Here is a 24,680-nt window from a genome sequence, read left to right as displayed (position 1 = left end):
CATCTTGTGGCACGTATTTGAACCACCTTGATTCATTTGTACAGTCAAGCCGGAAAGTCTGCACACCCCTTTCACCTTCTCTGCATTTTATTACGTTACAGACTTATTCTACAATAGATTGAGTTCATTTTTTGTCACAAAATTTTACACAAAATAGCCCAGAATGACAAAATGAAAGCAGGTTTTTAGACATTTGTGCTAATTTATTAAAAATCAAATCCAAATGTAAAACATATGTACACACCCTTTGATATGACACCCAAAAGTGAGCTGAGGTGCATTTTGTTTCCACTGATACTGCTTGAGATGTTTCTACAACTTAATTGGAGTCCACCTGTGGTAAATTCAATTGATTGGACATGATTGGGGATTGCCAACACCTGCCTATATAAGGTCCCACAGTTGACGGTGTATGTCAGAGCAAACTCCAAGCCATGGGGTCAAAAGAACTTATCTGCAGACCTCAGAAACAGGATTGTGTCAAGGCATAAATCTGGAGAAGGGTAAATAAAAATTGCTGTAGCTTTACAGGTCCCAAAGAGCACAGTGGCCACCATCATTCATAAATAGAAGAAGTTTGGAACCACCAAGCATCTTCCTAGACCTGGCCGCCCAGCCAAACTGAGCAATCGGAGAAGACGGGCCTTGGCCAGAGAGGTGAGCAGGAACCTGAGGATCACTCTGACAGAGCTTCAGCGTATCCTTGTGGAGATGGGAGAACCTTTCAGATGATCAACCATCCAGGCAGCACTCCACAAATCAGGCCTTTATAGTAGAGTGGTCAGACAGAAGCCACTCCTTAGTAAAAAGGCACATGACCGCCTGCTTGGAGCTTGCCAAAAGGCACAGAGAGGACTCTCAAACCATGAGAAACAAGATTCTCTGGTCTGGTGAAACAAAAATTTAACTTTTTGGCCTACAGTCACGTCATGTCTGGAGGAAACCAGGCACTGCTCATCACCTGGCTAATGCCATCCTGACAATGAAGCATGGCGATAGCAGCATCATGATGCGGGGATTTTTTTCAGCAGCGTGAACGGGGCGACTAGCCCTGATCGAGGGAAAGATGAATGCAGCCAAGTACACCGAGATCCTTGAAGAAAACCTGCTCCAGAGCGCCCTAGACCTCAGACTGGGGTGAAAGTTTATCTTCCAACATGACAACGACCCGAAGCACACAGTCAAGAGAACAAAGGCGTAGCTTTGGAGAAAGTCTGTGAATGTCCTTGAGTGGCCCAGCCAGAGCCCAGACCTGAATCCAATTGAACATCTGTGGAAGGAGCTGAAAATGGCTGTGTATTGATGCTCCCCATCCAACCTGACAGAGCTTGCAAGGATATGCCAAGAGGTGCCGTAGTGGTTAGCCCTGTCGCCTCACAGCAAGAAGGTTCTGGGTTCGAGCCCAGTGGCCGCCGGGGGCCTTTCTGGTTGGAGTTTGCATGTTCTCCCCGTGTCTGTGTGGGTTTCCTCCAGGTGCTCCGGTTTCTTCCACAGTCCAAAGACATGCAGGTAGGTTAACATGGGACAGCCTTGGGCTGAGGTGCCCAAGAGTGGCGGTGCGCACATACGCAGCAGCTTGGCTCTCCTATGATGAACTAAATTTCGTTGTACATTTGTGCAGTGACAAAGGCATTCTATTCTATTCCTTTCTATTCTAAGGAATGGGCAAAAATGTCCAGAAACAAGTGTGCCAAGCTTGTAGCTTTTCCCAAGATGTCTTGAAACTGTAATTGCTGCCAAAGATGCATAAACCAAGTATTAGGCTAAGGGTGTGTACAGATATGTAACCACTAAATAACCTATTTTTGTCAGTAAAATAAAATTGCATATTTTCTAAAAACCTGCTTTCACTTTATCATTATGGGCTATTTTGTGTAGAATTTTGTGATAAAAACATGAACTCAATCTATTATAGAATAAGTCTGTAACGTAATAAGATGTGGAGAAGGTCAAAGGGGTGTGCAGACTTTCCAGCTTGACTGTAGATCTCTGAAATTCTCCACGCCCACTTGCGCAAATCACTTTTTTTTTTAAACTAGCTCTACATCAGCTAAACAGGTTGCAAGACAATTTGCCACTCTGTAGAGTGTGTGCCCCGTGATGCAGCATGAGCAGCAGTTCAAAAGGATGCAGTTGGCTGGCTTCATGTGTCTTGGAGGAGTATCTCCCAAATTTTTAAGGTCTGGTGTATGGGAGTACTTTAGCTTCCCAGTAAGTTACAAAGCTGACAGCCAGCTAGTGGTGGACTGGTATGTTACAGTGTGCCAAATCTGCTGAATGTGTACTTTCATAACATTGAGTTTTAAATCAGCTGAAAAGGGAAACCTAAGGAAACTGCTCCGGCAGTGCTTATTTTTGCTGTATCGAAAACGTATCATATCAAATGTGAATTCTCCAGTGTTCAACCCCTAGTATTAACGTGTTGTGTGTGTGCGCGCGCGCGCGTGTCCATGAACTGGTCTACTAATCATCTTCCATTATGACTACACACAATTTAATACTGCTATGTTATTTTACAATACTTTTGATAATGTAAAGCAGTGTATAGAGCAGAGGTGTCCAAACTGATCCATAAAGGGCCGTGTGGCTGCAGGTTTTCATTCCAGCCATGCAGCAGCACACCTGACTTGGCTTATTCAATCAACTGACACACCCACCCTTTAATCAAGGGTGGGTGTGGCTGCAAGTATTTGACTGTGAAGACAGTTCAGTTGATTGAATGAGCCAAGTCAGGTGTGCTGCTGCATGGCTGGAATGAAAACCTGCAGTCACACGGCCCTTTATGGATCAGTTTGGACACCCCTGGTATAGAGTATGGGACGAGCAGGCTTCAAGTTTTAACGCTGGTCATTGTGCTTGTTTTGTCATGCACACTTGCCATCCCTGGCTGCAGCTGGAGTACAGATTGTTAGATTCCATAACAAAAAGTATCCGGATAATGTCTGAGGTAATTGCCAATGTAGTTACCATGTATTACATTAAAATAACAAGCACCATTTACACTGCAATTTGTGCCGAAACCTCATTATTAGGTGAATTGCCATTTGTTGCTTATTCGTCAAATCACTCCATCCATCACAGATACAACCCTAATTCCAAAAATGTGTTTTTTTCTTATCTAAAAAAAGGGTTGGGATGCTGTATAAAACAAATAAACTGAATGCAGTGATCTACGAATACTTTGACCAATATTCAATTGACTACAATACAAAGACAAGATATTTAAATGTTCAAGCTCATTTTATGTATGTACAGTCATTCTAAATTTAATGCCTGCAACATATTCCAAAAAACGTTGGATCAGGGGCAACAACAGATTGGGAAAGTTGTGTAATGCTCAAAAAACACTTGCTTAGAACATTCCACAGCTAAACAGGTTAACTGGTAACGGCATCTTCAAAAGGCACAGTCGTTCACAAGCAAGGATGGAGTAAAGTTTACTACTTTGTGAAAAAAGCATGAGCAAAAAGTCTTACAGTTTAAGAACAACTTTTCTCAACGTAGAATTCCAAGGAATTTAGGCATGTCACCATCTACAAAAGATTAAAAAAAAAAGAGAATCCAGAGAAACCTCTGCATATACAAGGCAAGGCCAAAAACCAAACACAGAATGCCTGTGACCTTTGATCCCTCAGGCAGCACTGCATTAAAAACTAACATGATTGTATATAAAAGGGCATTAGTACATGGGCTCAGGAACACTTTGGAAAACCAGTGATGTTGGAAAACATCCAGAAACGCCACCAAATTCTCTGTGCCCAAGCTCATGTGAGATGGACTGATGTAAAGTGGAAAAAGAGTGCTGTGATCTAACAAGTCCACATTTCAAATTATTTTTGGAAATCATGGGCATTATGTTCTCTGGGCTAAAGAGGAAAAAGACCATCCAGACCGTTACCAGCGCAAAATTCAAAGGACAGCATCTGTGACATGGGTAACTTGCACCTCTGTGTCGGCACCATGAATGCTGAAAAGGTACATGCAGGTTTTGGAGAAACATATGCTGCATCCCAATAATGTCTGTTTCAGGGACATCCCTGCTTATTCAAAGACAATGCCAAGCCATATTCTGCATGTGTTACGACAGCATGGCTTTGTAGTAAGAGAGTGTGGGTGTTAAATTGGCCTGCCTGCAGTCCAGACCCATCTCCCAATGGAATGTGTGGTGCATTATGAAATGCAAAGCAGGACAACAGAGACCCTGGACTGTTTTAGATCAAGCAAGAATGGGAAAGAATTTCACTTTCGAGACAAGGTGACTAATTAATTTTAATTAAATTAAAGGTGATGTAACAGTAGTAAACATAACCCTGTCCCAACTTTTTTGGAACATGTTGCAGGCATCAAACTCAGAATGAGCATATATTTACCAAAAAACACCCACAATAAAGTTCAGCAGTTTGAACATTAAATATATTATCTTTGTATTGTATACAACTGAATATAGGTCGGAAAGGATTTGCAAATCATTCTGTTTTCATTCACGTTTTTACACAGGTGTCCCAACTTTTTTGAAAATCAGGTTTGTAGACAGCTAGATACAGTGGGGCAAAAAAGTATTTAATCAGCCACCAATTGTGCAAGTTCTCCCACTTAAAAAGATGAGAGAGGCCTGTAATTTTCATCATAGGTACACTTCAACTATGAGAGACAGAATGGGGGGAAAGAATCCAGGAAATCACATTGTAGGATTTTTATCGAATTAATTGGTAAATTCCTCAGTAAAATAAGTATTTGGTCACCTACAAACAAGCAAGATTTCTGGCTCTCACAGACCTGCAACAACTTCTTTAAGAGGCTCCTCTGTCCTCCACTCGTTATCTGTATTAATGGCACCTGTTTGAACTCGTTATCAGTATGAAAGACACCTGTCCACAACCTCAAACAGTCACACTCCAAACTCCACTATGGCCAAGACCAAAGAGCTGTCAAAGGACACCAGAAACAAAATTGTAGACCTGCACCAGGCTGGGAAGACTGAATCTGCAATAGGTAAGCAGCTTGGTGTGAAGAAATCAACTATGGGAGCAATTATTAGAAAATGGAAGACATACAAGACCACTGATAATCTCCCTCGATCTGGGGCTCCACGCAAGATCTCACCCCGTGGGGTCAAAATGATCACAAGAACGGTGAGCAAAAATCCCAGAACCACATGGGGGGACCTAGTGAATGACCTGCAGAGAGCTGGGACCAAAGTAACAAAGGCTACCATCAGTAACACACTACGCCGCCAAGGACTCAAATCCTGCAGTGCCAGACGTGTCCCCCTGCTTAAGCCAGTACATGTCCAGGCCCGTCTGAAGTTTGCTAGAGAGCATTTGGATGATCCAGAAGAGGATTGGGAGAATGTCATATGGTCAGATGAAACCAAAATAGAACTTTTTGGTAAAAACTCAACTTGTCGTGTTTGGAGGAGAAAGAATGCTGAGTTGCATCCAAAGAACACCATACCTACTGTGAAGCATGGGGGTGGAAACATCATGCTTTGGGGCTGTTTTTCTGCAAAGGGACCAGGACGACTGATCCGTGTAAAGGAAAGAATGAATGGGGCCATGTATCGTGAGATTTTGAGTGAAAACCTCCTTCCATCAGCAAGGGCATTGAAGATGAAACGTGGCTGGGTCTTTCAGCATGACAATGATCCCAAACACACCGCCCGGGCAACGAAGGAGTGACTTCGTAAGAAGCATTTCAAGGTCCTGGAGTGGCCTAGCCAGTCTCCAGATCTCAACCCCATAGAAAATCCTTGGAGGGAGTTGAAAGTCCGTGTTGCCCAGCGACAGCCCCAAAACATCACTGCTCTAGAGGAGATCTGCATGGAGGAATGGGCCAAAATACCAGCAACAGTGTGTGAAAACCTTGTGAAGACTTACAGAAAACGTTTGACCTCTGTCATTGTCAACAAAGGGTATATAACAAAGTATTGAGATGAACTTTTGTGATTGACCAAATACTTATTTTCCACCATAATTTGCAAATAAATTCTTTAAAAATCAGACAGACAATGTGATTTTCTGGATTTTTTTTCTTCTCATTTTGTCTCTCCTAGTTGAGGTATACCCATGATGAAAATTACAGGCCTCTCATCTTTTTAAGTGGGAGAACTTGCACAATTGGTGACTGACTAAATACTTTTTTGCCCCACTGTAGCTGTACAGACAGACAGGTAGCAAAGTGGATGGAGCACATCAGTTTTCTTGAGGTACCCAGAGACTATAATCAGTTCCCTAAATACCCTTGTTTAAAATGCAAATAAATAATTACTTCCACCAACTTAAGTCAATCAAAATTCCATTTTAAAAAGCCAAATAAAATGTACAAAAACAAACATGCCATGAGGTGCATATAACGTACATGAACAATCCACAAATTTATGAATCCAATTTCATAAATAAACGCTAGCATATTTGTCCAGTCAGGTACACAAATATTTGGACAGTGACAGTTTTGCCTCTGTACACCACCACAACAGATTTGAAATGAAGCATTCAAGATGTGATTGAAGTGTAGACTTTCAGCATTAATTGAAGGGGTTTAGCAAAAATATCACATTGAACATTTAGGAATTACATCAATTTTTACATAGTCCCTTCAACATGACAGGTTCAAAAGTATTTGGACAAACTCAATACTAAATATGAAGCTTCATTTGTAATACTTGGATGTACATCCTTTGCAGTCAAGGACTGCCTGATGTCTGGAGCCCATGGACATGAATAAATGCTGAATTTCCTCCCTTGAGATGCTTTGTCAGGCCTTTACTGCAGCTGTCTTCAGTTGCTGATTGTGGATCTTTCTGCCTTCAGTTTTGTTTTCAGTAAGTGAAAAGCATGCTTAACTGGGATGGCTGACTGCCATTTAAAAACATTCCATTTCTTTGCCTTAAGAAGCTCTTAGGTTGCTTTTGTGGGTCATTATCCATCTGGGTCTATCTCCAGTATCCATCTGTACTGTAAAGCACATAAGTTTTGCAGCATTTGTCTGGATCTAAGCAGAAAGTACAGAACTATACACTTCAGATTTCATCCTGCTACTTTTTTCAGCAGTCACATCAATAAACACTAGTGACCCAGTTCCACTGGCAGCCATACGTGCCTATGTCCACTATGTTTGACAAATGATGTGGTATTGCTTTGGATCATGAATGCATCATTTCCTTCTCCATACTCTTCTCTTCCCATCATTCTGGTACAAGTTAATCTTGGTTTCATTTGTCCAAGGAATCTTATTCCATAACTGGGCAGGCTTTCTTGCAAAGTCTAACCTGGGCTTTCTGTTACTGAGTGTTTACCAGTGGTATGCACCTTGAGATAAACCCTCAGTATTTACATTCATGAAGGCATCTCTTGATTGTAGACTTTGGCAATGATAGGCCTATGTCCTTGAATGTTCTTGACTTGGCTAGATGTTGTGAAGGGTTTTTTCTTCGATGCTGATCCACTTTAGTTGCCTTCCATGATCGCCCAAGGCCTTTTGGTGTTGCCGAGCTCACTAGTGCATTCATTCTATAAAGAATGTACCAAACTGTTGATGTGGCCACTCCTAAAGTTTCTGCTATCGCTCAGATAGGGGTGTTCCCCCACCCCCAGCCTCCTTCACTTGCATCAATACCTCTTTGGACTGCATATTGAGAGTTCCCCTGAACAGCTGTCAAATGCATATTCAACACCTGGAATCAACTCCAGAACTGTTATCTAAATAATGAGGAAACAGGCCATGAAATTGCTGATCAGTCAATTGTCCAATTACTTTTGAGTCTGTGAAAACGGAGGGACTATGGAAAAGATGGCTGTCCTTCCTAAACTGTTAATACAATACTTTTGTTAAGCCCCCTGAATTAAAGCTGAAAGTCTACACTTCAAATCACATCTTAATTGCTTCACTGTAAATTCACTGTGTTGGTGTACAGGAGCAAAATTACAAAAATCGTGTTACTGTCCAAATACTTATGGAACCTGCAGTCAGGTCTATAAGTATTTGAACAGTAACGATTTTCGTAATTGCAAATTATGCAATAAAACTACCCCGTACTTTCCAAAAACATATTTTCAAATCAATCACCATCATAATGGTACTTACCACAGTCATACTGAATAAGTCGCAAGTCAGGGAAGTGTGTACGCATATTGCAGTAAATGCGGTGCAGCATACGCATGAGGGGAGAAAGAAGAGCAGACAGTGTGGAGGAAAAAAGGGACTGCTGGTAATTAAAGGAAGGAGGTGGATGGCAGCAGTGCATGGTAATCGGCTTGGCCTCCACTGGAGGGATGGCAAATGTGAACCTGCAGAGTACAGCAGGACACTAGTTACAGAACAACAAATTGCGTACAAAACTTGGACAGACTTAAAGGACTATTAATTCATCATGGCAGAGGATGTCAGTGTTTAACGATGGAACAGTAAGAATACCTGTCGATAACCTCAGACATCAGGTGTAGCCTTTCCTCAGAGCTGTAAATGGCTTCTCGCAGAGTTTTGCTCTGGTCTAAGTAGCTGGTCTTATGCTGGGATTGAGCAATGAGACAAGAACTATATCCCATGTGGCTCCACCTATTAAGGATGGATTGAGCCGGTCTGGGGCTTGGGCCTGGGAGGAAGGTGAGAAAATCCAGAACCTCTTGACCAAACACAGGTTTTGCATTGCAGTGCAATTCATTGATTCGAAAGATTTGAGAGATCCGGTCATCTCTCTGGGCCTTATGACGATCTGCAAGCCATGACTGTTAAAAAGAGAATGTGAGTCAAGTCTGTTATTCGTATACTGGCTTTTAAAATATTTTAATATATTAAGAATAGGTTAACTCTTCTTTAGTGTCCTGTATTATGACTATGTCACAGTCTTGTCTTCTGTGTAACTCGTACCACGTAAAATGGGGTTCGTGGTGGAGGTGGAGGCTGGATTCGGGGACACTGAAATCCAAATGCACGGCTTTGAGATGAAGGCATAGGTTTAAGAGTAAGAACATCACTACTGCTCTCTTCAACCCCGATCGAAGCATTTGCCTTCGCTACAGGACAAAGAAAGAATAAAAGAGGTCAAGTTTAACTTGAGACATATTCTTATGATACAAGTCCGTAGTGTACCATGCACTACATGCGTAAATATTTTTTGTGAAATTACACACACACACACACACACACACACACACACAACATAAAATATGGAAAACATTGTTACAAATTCTGATTCAGATTTTGCTCACCTAACCCTGTGCTTGGGGATGTTCCCTCCACTAGTGTAAGCACAGAACGCGAAGGTGGAGGTTGGCCAGGGCTTGAGGTAGGAGCTTGAGGGGGAGTAGGGTGAACAGGAAGTCGCTGGGAAGGCTGTTGAGGAGTAGGTGGTCTAAGAGCAGAGTTTGGGGTCCCATGTGGATGCAACAAAACTGACTGAGGAGGGGCAACACGAGGAGATGGGGGCACAGCCAAAGTGGGGACCTGACCACCTTCTTTGCCTGCTGCTTGGCGAACAACAATCTTGACAATTCCTGGTCCGCTTACCCGGGGTGATGGAACTGAATGACAGAATGGTAAATAATATAGGTTTAAAAATGTATTTATTATTTCAACCTGATATTATACACAGAAAAGTGCCAATTAATTTGGACTGGGCACCATACTATGGATTACAGTAGCAGAGCTAATTCACAGTTGCTGGGTCTGGTGACATGATTAGATTTATAGATTTCCTTGATCAGCGGAGTAAGGAAAAAAAAAAAACCGTGGAAAGTCGCAGAAGCATTTACCCATGTTTCAAATGCCTCTGAATCTGTGTTACAGAAGTTAAACATCTCAAAATATATTACAATCACACATAAAAGGTAAAAAAAAAAAAAAAAGAGAAGCATTTCTCTATTCAAAACATACAATATACTTGATTTTAGATAGAAACTCCAAAAATGCAACATCCATGAAATACTACCATGTCACTTACCATCTAATAATACTGCTGTGTCTTGTTTCTGATGTCATTATGAAATCATTACTCATTCTAAGTTCGAAAAAGAATTCAACTGCTATTATATAAGCACCAATCTCTTTTTTTAACCCCTCTAATGGCCACTTATGCACCCATGGCTTGCTCTGCTGAGTAACAGGTAGTTTGGTACCCAGGCTACAGCACTGCAGCCAGCAAGGTTAGAATAATTGTAATAAACTCAAGGACAGTGCCAGTACCTTGAGCAGTAGTGAGGGGTACCGCTAGTCCAGAGCAGGTTGGGATTGTGCTGGTTGGGTTGGGATTTGCTGAGATGCTACCTGACTGACTAAGTGTATGGAGAACTGCAACCTGAGCTGGCTGACTAATAAGGTGGTGCTGCCCACCGCTGGATACCAGATGCATTACATTTCCTAAAGGGCACACAACCACAGGACAGAGTGTTAGGCCATAAACTAAACCAGTATTTGCAGACAGGTGTGCAGGAAAATAAACCCAACCACAGCTGTTTATGCAGGGCAATAAACCCAAAAGAATGCACTCACCTTGGATGGACCTTGGCTGGGCAACGGGTACTTGGAGCGGAGCACCAGAAAGGGTGAGTTTGTTACCCTGCAGCTGAAATGTGACGGGTTTACTGCCCTGACTGGATGACACTGGACGACCAGCCAAGGAGGCCAGCTGGGCAATACTCACCACCTCTCCAGCTGTATGAAAAATATTGAAATGAAAATTAAAAGTCTCTCTTCAGCAAAAAAAAAAAGTTGATATATACACTTCGTTATACATCAACATTATAGTCCAGTGTACTTACACGGTAATCTGGCCTGCATATCAGGACTGAGAAGCACCCTTTGTGTCATGACATTGCTGGAGGGTTGAGGGGCGACGGACACTGTTGGCGCAGTGGAAGGTGATGCATGCCGAATATTCATAACTGGGTTCGCAGACGACATGGAGGTAACACTTTGACACGCAGGAACTTGCGGAGCAGCAACAGGAGTGACAGGGGTCACTGAAAGACAAAATTTTAAAATTAAGCTATATTTACTAATGCAGTTATTATATAGTAATAACAGTTATTACTGTTCCAGTTAGTCAATGCCTTCATACACAAAGAATTAAAATACCACGCAGACCTTGAGGTGTCGGCTGTACAGGAGCCTGAGTATGAGTGACCTCTGTAATCAGAGGTGGTCGTGGAGGCTGGACTGCAGGAGAAACTGGACGTGTGGGCTGCGAGTTATTCGATGCTGTTGCTGAACACCCATCAGACTTGGGGAGTGGCTGAAACATCCTTTCATATAAAGCACATTCCAATACCACATTAGCCAATCATGATTTGGATAAATTAAATGTACATTGGTACTTAAACTACGGATCAATTACCTGTTGACCTTCATACGAATAGGTTTTGGTCTGGGGGGTGGATCAGGGGACTCCATGATCTCCTGGATCAACTGGCGTGTTACTTTCCTTTGAGGAAGGTAAACATCTGCTTGGTACCGTGAGACGTGGCTTTCCAGATGGACCAGGTCAAACATAGAGAGGTCACAGCGCTGTGGGAGGAAATACAGACACAGAATTTAGAGAACCAGCTACATTACCATACAAAATAATAAACAAACAAAAGTTCTTTAGGAGACTACTCATTACACCCATGCATTGAGAAGCCAGAATACTGTTTTGTACTATGGGAAAAGCATCCCAAAACAAATACTAAAACTAACTAACAAAGGACGCAAACACAAAACGTAGTTAAACAATGTTTAGAGTGGCCGAGATTAACGCTAAAAATGCTTACCTGGAAAGGGGACATGTCTAAGGCCTTCAAAACCAGGGAAGCAGTGGTAAAGGTTATAGTCTCTGTGATAAAGGGAGACTGGATTGGCCGTGGGTCAAACAGGTTAGGGTGGTTGCACACTTTACGTAGCTGCATCAAGATGTTTATTACAGACATGAAGTGTCCACTGGCTAGTGTTTCTTTCGTTCTGGTGAATAGTCACACATGTAAATAGAGAGGGAAAAAAAAAAAACATTAAGCAAACATCTACAAAATACAAGTATTTACTGACCAATCACACTATTCCTTATTCTCTGCAATTCCACAAACATGATTTTTATAACTGTTATGTCAACAATCATATGTTGATGCATATTTACACAAGTTGCATATTTATTCACTGCACTCACGAGGCCTGTGCCATGAAGTCATCATAGAGAAAACGCTGTCTTTTGGAGAGGCGACAGCGCACGACATGCTCGTATTTCTTTGGCATTTGTTTCTCAACATCTGCTTTGATACGCCGGAGCAAGAATGGCCTTAGCACCTAAGGGCAAGGGTTATGTTAAGTAAATGCAATTCAAAAGAGCCACAAGCTATTGCAGGACAACCATGCAATTACTGGACGCAATTATTTAAGCATTGTTCCGTTTTAGGGATGAGAGTACTCACTTTGTGCAGCCGTTTCACCAGACCCTCATTATATTCTTGGCTGCCTTCAATCATCCCAGTTAATGGGTTGGAGAACCACTCCTTGAACTCACGGTGGGACTGGAAGACATGCGGCATGAGAAAGTGCATGAGTGACCACAGCTCCATCAGACTGTTCTGCAGTGGAGTACCAGTAAGCAGTAGCCGCCGGTGACTTCATGTGCAACAGAAACAGAGAGGAGAGAAATCATGCTAAGGCAGTATTACTTTTCAACAAAATAAAATGTCTGGTGCAGAAAAACAAAAAAGCAAGCTTTTTTTCCCTAGAAAATTTTGGATGATAAAATAACAAATATTCTGTAAGCACCTGTTGAAGTTTAGTAAACTTTGCCAACGCTGGGACTTGAAGTTTTTGATGTTTTGTGCCTCATCCAGAATGAGGTATTTCCAGGACTTGCGTCTGAATGCCTGATGGTCTTGCAAAACCAGCTTATAGGAAGTGATGCACACATGGAAAGCATTGGGTTTGGTCCACCCCTAAGCAAATAAGAAAGGAAACAACACAATCATCAAGTAATCAGAAAGTTGAAACGCCAAATCTGATGCTAGTGAGTTAATGTCTAGGCTTACCTGTCTCTTAAGTTTGCGTTCTTTCTGGCTGCCATAGTAAGTGAGAATTTTAAAGCCAGGGCACCAACGTTTCAGCTCCATCTCCCAGTTCAGCATTACACTGGTGGGCACAATGATTAGGTGAGGGCCCCAGTTACCTGCAAGAAATGCAAAGATATTGTTTAAAATAGTACAATTATTCTCCTGTCAGGCACTAACTAATTGCAAGAATGATTAACTTCTTTAAACTGCTAGATCTCCTCATACCTTTTTCACAAGCCAAATGTGCCAACAGGGCAATAGTCTGAATAGTTTTCCCAAGTCCCATCTCATCTGCCAGGATACCATTCAGCTTCTTTTCATACATGGTGACCAACCAGTCTAGTCCAATGTGCTGGTACTCACGCAAGTTGCCATGAAGTAAGAACGGAATAGGCGTTTTCACCTAGAAAGGGCATATTTATTAAGTCAAAATTATATTAATCCTACCCACAATCAACTCTGTCAATTAATTAATCAATTCTAAACATACCCTACTGAATTTAATCTCATGTAAATTATAAGCAGCACATCTAAAACTATGCCTAAATGCCCAGACATTGGCAGCATAACACAATCCCTTACATTTGTTGTGGCCAGGGTATATCCTTTAGGCTGAAGACTTTCAGCAGTAGCAGCTATATGGCTGATCTCTTTTTTGGGACGTGGAGATGTGGGGACAGAGGGGCTATGATCTCCCTCCCTGAGTAAAACTGCCATCCCCTCTCCTCCATCATCTTCATCCTCCTCATCACTTTCCTCAGCTTCAGCATCCTCCTCTTCATCACTGTTTTCTGCTGAATCTGAAAGGTGAATTCAGAGAATTGAGACATAATTTGAGATCAGAGGAACAATAAAGTTTGATAGATGGTTGAGTAATCAGCATAACTATTATATTTCAACATAAAGTGATATTTCACAAAATCATACTTTCCTTATCCAACCTCCCACCATTATAATAAAATTGTAGTAATTTTCTATACAACCAGGGTTTATGGTGTCAAAATACATCAATAATTCCTGAAAGTGCAAATAAGCCTGGTGTTTTTAAATGAAAGACCGCTTTCAGAATACTCCACTTTACCTGAGGAGGCATCATCACTTTCATCTCCCTCAGTCTCTTCCTCTTCTTCATCTTCACTTCCCTCTGATCCCTCTGAGGACTCTGGTGATGCTAAAGGTTCTTCAATGTCAGAGGCATATGCCCCTTTATACTTCTCTAGCAGCTCTTCCATACTCAACTCTCCTGAGGATCAAGGGTGCAACATATAAGCAAAGATAAAGCACTCAACTAACTTTAAATGGAAAGGAGTTAAGCTTTACAATAAAATTAATCTATCTGCATTTTTAAAGGTGTAGAAGGTAGCAAGACTCCCAAAAGAGGTGCAAAAAAAGTCTCGGTTATGTTGTGGAAGGCCTATTGTTCGTTCATTTGTTCCCTGAGAAGGAAGGGTCAGCACAAATCAATCCAAAGTTATTCTGATTGATCATCTGTATCCTATGATGAACCATTCTATCCTGATTGGAACAGTCTCTTCCAGGAGGACATGCTCTAATCCATAAGGGTTCATTGAATGGTTTGATAAGTATGAAAATGATCTTGCGCTATGACCATCGTGACCAGATTTCAATCCAATTGAACACCAACGAGAGATATTGGACCTGCGCGATAGTGATTTCCATCATCAAAACACCAGCTGAGATCTCTTTGTGAAGAACGGTGTTTATCCCTCCAGTGCCATTCCAAAAACTAGAATCTTTGCCAAGGCATACTGAAGTTGTTCTAGAGGCTTTTAGTGGCCTAGCACCTTACTGTGACACTATAACACATCCTTTGTTACCTGTCTGAATTAATTGCAACCTTACATTTATTTTGGGCTCCTATTTTAACCCAAATTTCTCCCAATTTTAAACAATATTTTCATAAATAGATTTAAGAAAATGAATTTGTCATCAATAACGCTTCCATCACACAACACATTAAGCATATTAAACATATTAAGCTACCAGATCGTTTTACAATGTCTACGCCCATGTTTACATTAGACCGTATCAGCGGATCATCAGATTAACGTTTTTAAAACGATTAGTGTGCACACAGCAACACCAATACACGATTTGCGTGCACACAGCAATACCAATACACGGATACGCTCGGCTCCGCAGGCATCCTGCGCTCCAAATCACTCCGCCCTGAACAGCGAGTGCCCTCTGGAGGGTGCGCACTCCGGCCTTGCGCAGCTCACAGAGCACGCGAGTGAAGTGAACAAGCTGTGATTCGGGACTGAGCCGCTGTGTGTGTGATCCCAGCGCACATCACTTATTACTTGCAAGTGGAAGGATGGCAAGCCTAAAGACAATCATAACTACACAATGGGCAGTATTTGCATCAGTATTTTCATACTTTTATACTCTTTAATGAAAGGTGATACAAGGCGGAAGTCCACGCCGTTTTTCAGCAGTCGCGTCACATGACCAACGCCAGCGAATCAGGAAGGTGGATGTCACAGTGACGTTGTCCAATGAGACACCAGCTAGAGCTCAGCACAGCATATCCGCGTATTCCGAATGTTTACACAGCACCGGAGCTGACACGATCTGGATTGAATACGTGGACGCTGGCGGATTCCCGTTTCCCGGCGTTTCCAGGCGGTTTAATGTAAACGGACAGTGCATCCGCGAAGAAAACGAGACAGATACGGTCTAATGTAAACGTAGCCTACTTATGTAAAGTCACAGGGCAGCTGAACACATTTAGAAGAGCAGGACTATCTTTGCCATTCTATATGTAAACAAATGAGCATGGATAGCTATTGAATCATCAGGCTTCAACCTGAAGTTCACTCATCAAAACAGGGCAAAACCTTAAACAGCTTGTTTTAATATTCACATTTTTATATATGCTGGTTACCTTCTCTCGCCAAGTCATCAAGTTCCTCTGCATGGTCTCCATCTCCCTCAATTACCTCCTGCGCTTCAATGGTATCCTCCACATCCTCCGCTTTGAGGGTTGAGAAGATTTATACAACCATTTAATTAAATGGTGACGTTTCTTTAAAGATATACACATAGATAATATAATGAATTAAACAATAAAGAAGTAGTCACATTTACCATCTTCCTCATTAGCTGAAAATTCTTTGTCCTCATCTTCAACTGTAGAGGAAGAATCATCTGACGCTTCCTCCTCAGATGCAGAGCCCTGCAAGATAATCATGATTCACTGTATGCACATATACAGCGCAGACACAACTGGAACTACAGTGTAGTAAGACAGAGTTGAAGACTGTTGCTTGTTGTTAATAGTTCCTGCATTACCTGGGGGACAGTGAGTGTATTGAGTAGCTGGTCCAATGGCAGTGTGCTCTCCTGCTTCAATAACTCGATCTCCTTTCTCTGAGACTCTGCATCATTCCCTTCTTGCTGCTCCTCTACCTCAATTGTCTCTTCATCATCTTCCTCCTCGCATGGGGGCTCAAAGTCAATATCTATAAAGGACAAATAAAAATAAATAGAACATGCACAAGCCAAATCAGTTTGCTACCTGCAATACTGACCACTTTATCTACAGAGCAACACTACTATTTAATATAACCAATTCTACAAATGAAATGAATGATTTTCCATACCACCAACTGGCGAAAATTTGGTCCACTGAAACACACACGTTTGCGCATAAAATTCCATTCATCAGACCATTTAAAATGATCATGGGGCTCTCCTAAGCAACAGAAAAGCATTCGTCCGATCATCCGCACACTGCTGGTTCGAATCCCGATCATACCACAGACATCCATGGCTGGGAGCCCAAGACAGCAAAACTGGCCTGTGCTTTCAGGGAAGGAGGGATGGCATATTCTCTCACCCTTGTCAATTACAGTGATGCTAGCCAGTCATGGACGTCTGTGAGCTTATGCATTTGGAAGTGAGCAGATAGAGTTTCCTCCGAGTGTTACACTACCCCCTAACATTGCATAAGCAGCAGTTTGGATGTGGTCGGTTGGCGTCACATGCCTTGGTGGAAGCACGTGACAGTCCTTCATCCTCCCTCATTGGCTATTTACCCCCTCCCAAAAATGCTTATGGAACATGGAATTCAGTTAAAACAAGTATTGCCAGGCAAAACAAACCTCGTCCGGCAGCACTTATTTTATACCTACATGTTGATAATGGGGTGGCACGGTGGTGTAGTGGTTAGCGCTGTCGCCTCACAGCAAGAAGGTCCTGGGTTCGAGCCCCGTGGCCGGCGAGGGCCTTTCTGTGTGGAGTTTGCATGTTCTCCCCGTGTCCACGTTGGTTTCCTCCGGGTGCTCCGGTTTCCCCCACAGTCCAAAGACATGCAGGTTAGGTTAACTGGTGACTCTAAATTGACCGTAGGTGTGGATGTGAGTGTGAATGGTTGTCTGTGTCTATGTGTCAGCCCTGTGATGACCTGGCGACTTGTCCAGGGTGTACCCCGCCTTTCGCCCGTAGTCAGCTGGGATAGGCTCCAGCTTGCCTGCGACCCTGTAGAAGGATAAAGCGGCTAGAGATAATGAGATGAGATGTTGATAATGATTTTATACCCAATATCTCTCAGATTTAGAATCATATACATGTTTGTGAAAGAGAACATTACAGTCAGAGCCAGAATCTGATGAGAGATACCAGAAGGAAGATATCGCGAAAAAAACTATTTTGACCTTTTTCGTGACCTTGACCACATGACCCTCAAAATGTTGGAGGCTCTATTTGAGACCAATGCCCATCTATCCTTAAAGTTTCATGAAAATCGGTCCAACCGTTTTCCTGTAATGTTGCTAACAAAAAAACAAAAAGAAGCCCCACCGAAAAAAAAAATACCTTGCCCCCTGGTGGACTCTGTCCCAGGTGAAGTAATTAAAAACACAAAGTGACAACCACAGTTTTCAATGCAAGCATATTTTCTCACCATCTTCCTCGGGTCCATTAAGCTGACTGTGTCGAGAAGGAACATTGGTAGGGACTGCAGGCGTGGCTTGCAAGGACTGACTAAGCAGGTCAGAGTAGCGCTCTGTCTGGCCAACAATGAAGTCCAGTTGCAGATCCAGGGCCTTCTTACGTTTCTCTTCAAGCCGAGATTGCTGCTTGTACTGCACAACCTATGTGGAGTAGACATGAAAGAGTCCATCAAATAAACATGATGGATAATAAACGTGTCGTAGGAAAAAAGCTTTTTATTCATAATTCAGAAGTTAATTCACAAGCGCAAAACTGTCCAGCTTTTGGAACTGCAAATTTAGCACAATAATCCAAAGAGTCACCTTTTCAACATTACTCCAAAAAGCACGGACTTCCTTTGCAATGGAAGTAGCAATCCTCCTCAGTTTGGCATGCTCTTCACGCTTTGCTCTCTCCTCTTTCTGCCGTAGCTCCTCGTGATGCCGCATCACCATCCGTACCACCTGCCACCACCCATCTCAAATTATTCAGTCTGAAATCTCCATCAAATATCCTTTGTATTTGCATGTCAAAAAAAGTGCTTAGTAAAAAATAAAAATTATAAAATGGCAAAGACTTACTTTTCTGGCCACGCCTCTTTTCCAACGCCTCTCTTGTGCAAAGTCAGCAGAAAGCCACTGCATCTCCTCACAAAGGTAATCCCAGTGCACCTTGGTCCGGAGTGGCTCAGCCACACGAGATAAACGTTTTAGGGACCAGAAGCCCTCACGTTTCAGCGCAAGTGTCCGATGCTCAATCTCTGCTTCCTGTGAGAAATTGAAATATTTACAAGTACCTTTCAAGCCAATGCAATAACCTTGCAGGAATCAATCCTCGTATGCTTACCTTATTTAACATGTAATCAAGAACATAAAAATATTTCACTTGCGTGTTTAGCCAGCTCTGCCATATCAGTGTGCTTCTCTGAGCGAGGCCGCTGACTGAGTATTTGATCTGACTGAGAGGCTCCACCAGAGTTTTGGGGAGAGGGCAGCGTGTGTTTGCAGTCTACAGATGACGAAGTAGGAGGCGGTGATGGTGTGCGAGAAGTGGAAGGAGTGGAGCATGATGTACCTCTGCCTGCTATCCATTGGCGAACCTGAGACAGAAAAGGAGCGCAACTTAAGTAACAAATCTTGGCTAAAAGAAAAACAAGCAGACAAACAGAACTTCAAGAACATTTTTACAAAGACTACTGGATCTATACAGACATTTAACCCTTGTTTATTTCTGTCCTTATTACATAAAGCATGCAATTGTGGGTTTCTGTGACTTCACATTAAACTTCAGATAAACTAGAATTTTGAGAAGTGTCAGCCTGAAAAATGTGTTGGTCTCAGAACAAGAGATGTCAGGAAAAGATTATGACACCTCTTACCTTCAATAAAAAGGCCTGTGTGTCTGTCCTGCTCTGTCCATGCTGCAAAACACACATGGCTCAAACATGCAGCCAACTAGGGCATCATAATCGGATGGCATTCACATGGCTATGTGAACATGCACACAAAGTAGTCTAAAACACTGATGGTTTACAGATGGCTAATAACACCTTTTGTTCTAATGCTAATGCAGTTGAATAGTTAACTCTAAAACAAATTCAAGCAAAGACTAAGCAAGCTATTAAGCAATATAGCTTACATGACATGCTTTACATATACATATATATATTAAAAATTTTAAAAATTAAAAAAAAAAGTTCTTACCTTATTTTGCACTGGACTGGGAATAACACTGCTTTCATTGGTCTGAGCTTCTAAAGAACCATCTGCTTCTCCCTCACTGCTCTCTCCAACAGAAGCATCAACCTGCTCGATAGTGTTGTCCCCTGCATCCTTTACATCTGCCACATGCTGAACTGGCGAGTGCTGTTCATCCACCTCCAACAGCATAGAATCTTGGCATGGCTGGTTAGTAGGGTCTTCAGACCGATCAGTGATTGTACTACATATACTGCCCGACCTGGAAGGCAGTCTTGGTGAGTTATGGGTCTGAGTTTGGGTAGATGAAGCAGAGTTTAAAAGAGGCTCATCTTGGGGAGTCCGTTTTTCAAATGCTAGACAATGTTCTGATTTGATTAAGGCCTGTTTTTTAGATTCATCCACTGAAGATGAACCAGTAACGTGACAGGGAGCATTTAGTACATGAAAGCTGAGAGGTGCTGGGGCCGCCTTTTCAGCTGCAACGTCTGTAATTAAGTCATATTCTGAAAGGCACTCTACAGAGACACTATCTAGGCAATCACTAGGGGTACCAGATGGACTCTGGTTCCTGGAAACTAGAGCCAACATTGGAGGCTGTTTGAGGAGCGCTTCACCTCTCTTTAGTATTAGCAACTTTGGATCAATAACACTCGATGAAAGAGAAATCTTGGATACATCCGATTTATTTTCTCTGGACTTCACTTGTTCTTCCTGCACAGCAGAAGGGCTGTTGATTAGGGCGGAATCTAACATATTAATCGTATTCTCAGCACTTGAGCAAAACGTAGGTTTTGAAACCATATTTTGCATGCAAATATTTGCTGAAGAGGTTGGGGAAGATAAAACATTCTCTGAAGCTAAAACTGTTGGTGGGTGAGAGGAAAGGGTATCAAGGTCTTGTGTCAATGTTTCTGTTAAAAGTTCATAAGAATGTTTATCTGTAGGTACTTCTGCACCTTTTTCTGGTAACAGCAGCTTAGCAGCTTCATGAATAGCATCTGGGGGGAAGCAGGGTACTGTGCACTCATAGACAGCAACTGATGTCTGCGATTCAGGACAATGCCCCATGGCTTCTGTGCTAACATCAATCATCTCAGCATCCTCTGTGCTTGGGCACTGCCCATCTATCAGTGGAGAGTTACCACTTACCACTAACCACGTGTCCTCCATCCCCGGCTGCACTAGAATACCTACGTCAATGAAATCTTTCACTTCAACAGCGTTCAGTCTGGAGAAAGCCTCCGAACCCTCATCATGCTTTTCATCCACATTCCTATTATCAGATGTGGAGATGCCATCATTCAGGCATGCCATCTGAGGGAGCTTGTGATCTACTAGAATGGATTCTTGCACTTGTTGAATCAAACAGTCATTTTTAACCTGAGAGAGACATGGCTCATTTGAGTCTAGTCCCTCTGAATGTTTACATTTGTTTTTGTCTAAGAGTTTATAGCTCACATCTGGCTGGTGATCTTGATATGGACTAATTTGCATACTTTTGGCACAGTCATTCTGCTTAGCAATCCCATGTGATGCACTGCAAGCAACCACATGGGACCCTTCAGTCACTTTGGAGGCCTGTATATTGTGAGTGCATGTCTCATCCCTCAGCACCTTTGGTTCTTTAACAGAATCATCATAACATACTCCTGTTCCATCTAAAGAAATAGTCTTACTCTCCTGCCCCTCAGTTGCACTAGTCTTGTTCCCTGTTAAAACAGATTTAGGGGATCCACTACAGTCCATACAGTCAGGGCTCAGCTGGTTCGCTTGTGTAAGATGTGTGTTCTGAGGATGGTTAGAGGGATTAGGTGTTTTCTGAGGGAAGGCAGCATTGGGGGTGGAAACTGCAACAGAAGATTGTTGGAGACTTTTAGAGAGGCATTCATTATCCTCATCCGTGTTATTTGGGGTGCTATTTCCATTTCCTGCGGGAACAAGTAGTCTAGACACAGATTCTCCTTGCTTTGCAGAGAACCCTCCTGCGTCTGAGTAATGCCACTGTTTTTCAGATGCCACTGAACTTGAACCAACACTGCCTTCTTCATGTGCTGCAAGTCCCTCTTTTGTGACTTCATCCATGGAATTACTGGCCTTACTAGACTCATTAAGGATTTCTGCATTGGCTGTGATGATTGTTGCTGTAAGAGGCTGTCGCACAATTTGCTGGACATCAGACTTGAGCAGTAAACTGCCCTGAGCTGACTGCAGAGACCGTGGAGTTGGGAACTGCTGTGTCTCTCCAGGCTCCTTGTGGTCTCTGTCTGTTGCTTTAAGTGCAGTGGAGATTGCTGAGCTGGACTGAGTTGTGGTGATATAGGTGCTCTGTCTGGCCATGTGCTTTTTTCCACATGCTTCCTCTTTACCAGTCTTTGATTTGTGTTCCAGATCTGCTTTCTCTGGAGACAGGGGTCCCTTTTCCATCTTAACTGCAACCCCTGAGTTAGGGGTCCAGTCCTGGCAATGTCCAGCTCCCTCTGCAATTTCTGTCTTCCTGTGTTCAAAGCATGTTTTCTCAGTGTTATACCCATAATGAAAATCGTGCCCTTTTCTAACATTGTCTGTTTCACAAACTGAAAGTCTATCTGACAGATTCTCAGAGTTTCCTGCAGCCATGGGCATGGGTTGTATTTGGACAGCTTCAGTTCTGCAGTCCAAGGTTGACTTCTCCTCAGGCTCCATGGTATTGCAGTTTTGCCAAGCCATTGTAGTGGCCTGCTCTTGATTTGCAGCCTGCATGTTTGCTTTCTGCTGCTCCATCTCAGTGGCAGGGCCAAGCAGTGGTGGTGGTAGTGAGGCAGCTGGAACCGGCTGCAGGACATGCTGGGGTGGCCCGGCCACATTCTGTGTAGCCACAGGGATGCCACCCAGCACAGCCACAGCCGGAGGGGTGCGCTGCTGCACCACCTCCTCCCCAAGTCTTCCTCCTTCTGGACTGCTTCTGCTACACACAGCACCTGAAAGGGGGGGGGAATTACAAATAACTTAAAAAATGGTTACACCAAAGATGTACATACAGTTAACAAAAGCACTAGGCAGTGCATCACCTGTATGTGGTGTAGGCCCAGTTTCTTCTGTACTTTCCACTTCCAGGATGCTGAGATCAAAGACACCACTGCATCTGGGGGGGTGGGGGGGGACTTTAAAAGTGAAACCAAAAGATACTCTGGGGGACTTGATGCACTTTAAAAAAAAAAAAAAAAGAAAGAAATGCTTAATAATAAATTAAACAAATCACAATCTCCCAAGCCTGTTATATTCATGTATTAAGTGCCAACTTCCTCCATCTACCTACAACTTCCTCAAACTTTCCTACATGTGAGTTCAATGATGGTGAGCCAGGAACTGAAGGTAGTGATGTTTACCCAACAGGGCAGGCTGTTAGAAATGTTATCGCCAATGTGATTTAGTATACTGAGAAAAAAAAAATGCAAAATATCATCGGTTTGTACGTGCACTTGACAGAAATACAGCCTTGATTTGAGTACATTAGAGAGCTCACTAAAGGGAATAAATCAAGTGCATGGACTGTCTGGTTATGTAGCCAACAAGCAGGACTGCATCTGTGCCCACTGTAGCTAGCAGTGTTGTGGAGGTTAATGTCTGAAATATGTTCTTCAGCATGACCAAGCTCAGCTTGTTTAAAAATGTAAGGCAAGTGTACCTACAGCAGATTTAATTTCTCAGTGTTCGACAGTAAGGTTAGTGAGCGGCGGCAAATCTTTGCTGCGGTGTGGCGCCTGCCGAGTGCACTACGCAAGGGCCTCAACCTAATCACCAAGAACCACAGCCAGGGAGGTTTGGGCTTAATATAAAGCCATATGCAGCCATTTAAGTGTGGAAAAGAAGAAGTGTATATGCTCGGTGCTTTGTAAGCCACTGCGATGAAAACTTAACTTAAAGAAAGCGTAGCCAGTAACTCGTTAGCTAGCTAGCTAGCTAGCTAGCTCACACACCAGCTCCAGCTTAAACGACGTGACCCAATGGGACTTGTGGAAGGAAAATACACCTACACAGAGCTGTATTTCTGGCTCAACGAAAGCGTTTTAGCCCTGCTATCCAACTACTACACAGGTAACATCCTCGTTCTTTCATACACCGAGAGCTACTTGCTCGGCTAGCTAGCGTTAGCCAAGGGACAACTCAATGACGTCACTACGCGGGGTCATGCGTGTTGATCATAAGATGACTGTCAACATTTATAATGCTTTTAAATCAAATTTCTCGTCCATGTGATTATTTTCAAAGACACATGTAAGGGTTGAGTGTTAAGGACAAGCATACTTTTTGGGTTAACAGAAAAGGCTTGTAAGTTAGAATGAAAAATAACCATCTAACAAATAAAAGAGTTTATGTACCAAATAGTCTGCTGTCACAGTTTATCTTGGAGCTCACTTCTGTTTTGAAATCCACACAGAGCAGCATGTGTAGCCGGGGATCACTACTCTACTCTACTTCAATGTAACTGGATTCAAACTGTAACCTGACCAACAAAAACGTTTCAGCCAAAGTTTGACTTTAAAAGTGCCTAAACTGGCTGCTATCTGGCCACAAAAGTCAACCTGACACGCAGCCATTTTAATTAATTACATCCTTCAAGGTTGTGTTCATGAAATAAATGCATAAAAGTGAACTTAAGCCAGCATATCAAAGTCCCCTACTGCCTCCAAATACCCCCTCCCTCCTTCCCCCCGCTTACAGTATCTTCCCCCCTCCTTCTCCCCCTCCTTTCACCGTTGCCGCCATCTTAAGTTCCCACCTACCTGAAATTTCCGAGCACTTTTCTTTTACTAAATTCTCGTTGAAGAAGTCGCCATCCGCCTCAAATCGTACTCAATCCGTGATTGCAGTTTCCCAAACTACCTCTCGGTACCCAACGAGGTACTGGCAAGTTCGTTTGAGCAAGTTAAAGACCGGTCCGAGCGAGACTGGGTTTGGATCGCTGAATCTAGCAATTGCGGGGAGGAGACTTCCGACGCAGCGAAATGGAGGAACGAGC

At 42.8% G+C, this 24,680-nt stretch overlaps 2 protein-coding genes across 6 annotated transcripts in view; both read right to left on the bottom strand.

The window, feature by feature from the left end:
- Nucleotides 1-18,808, bottom strand: part of srcap (Snf2-related CREBBP activator protein) — a gene marked incomplete at its 5' end in the record, with an annotated part of 27,239 nt that extends 8,431 nt beyond the window's left edge. The window contains 23 exons of the mRNA XM_060938863.1: nt 8,083-8,285; nt 8,413-8,723; nt 8,866-9,011; nt 9,207-9,518; nt 10,180-10,353; nt 10,486-10,647; nt 10,755-10,955; nt 11,080-11,237; nt 11,330-11,499; nt 11,745-11,931; nt 12,134-12,270; nt 12,396-12,588; nt 12,742-12,911; nt 13,005-13,141; nt 13,251-13,428; nt 13,608-13,825; nt 14,107-14,268; nt 15,934-16,023; nt 16,137-16,224; nt 16,341-16,510; nt 17,953-18,142; nt 18,305-18,445; nt 18,563-18,808. Of these exons, the coding sequence (XP_060794846.1) occupies nt 8,083-8,285; nt 8,413-8,723; nt 8,866-9,011; nt 9,207-9,518; nt 10,180-10,353; nt 10,486-10,647; nt 10,755-10,955; nt 11,080-11,237; nt 11,330-11,499; nt 11,745-11,931; nt 12,134-12,270; nt 12,396-12,588; nt 12,742-12,911; nt 13,005-13,141; nt 13,251-13,428; nt 13,608-13,825; nt 14,107-14,268; nt 15,934-16,023; nt 16,137-16,224; nt 16,341-16,510; nt 17,953-18,142; nt 18,305-18,445; nt 18,563-18,808 (4,144 nt within the window). The remainder of the gene's footprint in view (nt 1-8,082; nt 8,286-8,412; nt 8,724-8,865; nt 9,012-9,206; nt 9,519-10,179; nt 10,354-10,485; nt 10,648-10,754; nt 10,956-11,079; nt 11,238-11,329; nt 11,500-11,744; nt 11,932-12,133; nt 12,271-12,395; nt 12,589-12,741; nt 12,912-13,004; nt 13,142-13,250; nt 13,429-13,607; nt 13,826-14,106; nt 14,269-15,933; nt 16,024-16,136; nt 16,225-16,340; nt 16,511-17,952; nt 18,143-18,304; nt 18,446-18,562) is intronic.
- LOC132898332 (uncharacterized) lies at nt 18,718-24,680 on the bottom strand. Of its 5 annotated transcripts, none has more exons than XM_060939860.1 (5): nt 24,445-24,680; nt 22,729-22,864; nt 19,685-22,638; nt 19,360-19,401; nt 18,718-19,080 (listed from the first exon to the last, which is right to left on the bottom strand). In XM_060939860.1, the coding sequence occupies exons 3-5, from the start codon at nt 22,439-22,441 to the stop codon at nt 18,844-18,846; spliced, it is 3,036 nt and encodes a 1,011-aa protein (XP_060795843.1). In that variant the 5' UTR covers nt 22,442-22,638; nt 22,729-22,864; nt 24,445-24,680; the 3' UTR covers nt 18,718-18,843. The 5 variants fall into 5 exon arrangements, with proteins under 5 accessions (XP_060795843.1, XP_060795845.1, XP_060795844.1 ...); XM_060939862.1 differs by having other exon boundaries at nt 22,729-22,802; XM_060939861.1 differs by lacking the exon at nt 24,445-24,680 and adding an exon at nt 24,040-24,268.

Source organism: Neoarius graeffei, chromosome 14 (genome assembly GCF_027579695.1).
Source record: "Neoarius graeffei isolate fNeoGra1 chromosome 14, fNeoGra1.pri, whole genome shotgun sequence".
NCBI classification, from domain to species: Eukaryota; Metazoa; Chordata; class Actinopteri; order Siluriformes; family Ariidae; genus Neoarius; species Neoarius graeffei.
This window is presented reverse-complemented; position numbering and strand designations above follow the sequence as displayed.

What these genes read in the sequence shown, in the direction of transcription:
- LOC132898332 (XM_060939860.1), bottom strand. Translation starts at nt 22,441, where the DNA reads ATGGAGCAGCAGAAAGCAAACATGCAGGCTGCAAATCAAGAGCAGGCC. An exon ending in CCAGTCCAGTGCAAAATAAG is followed by an intron (nt 19,402 to 19,684) that starts GTAAGAACTTTT and finishes TGTGTTTTGCAG; the next exon opens with CATGGACAGAGCAGGACAGA. An exon ending in CACAGGCCTTTTTATTGAAG is followed by an intron (nt 19,081 to 19,359) that starts GTAAGAGGTGTC and finishes TTTCTGTCTCAG; the next exon opens with GTTCGCCAATGGATAGCAGG.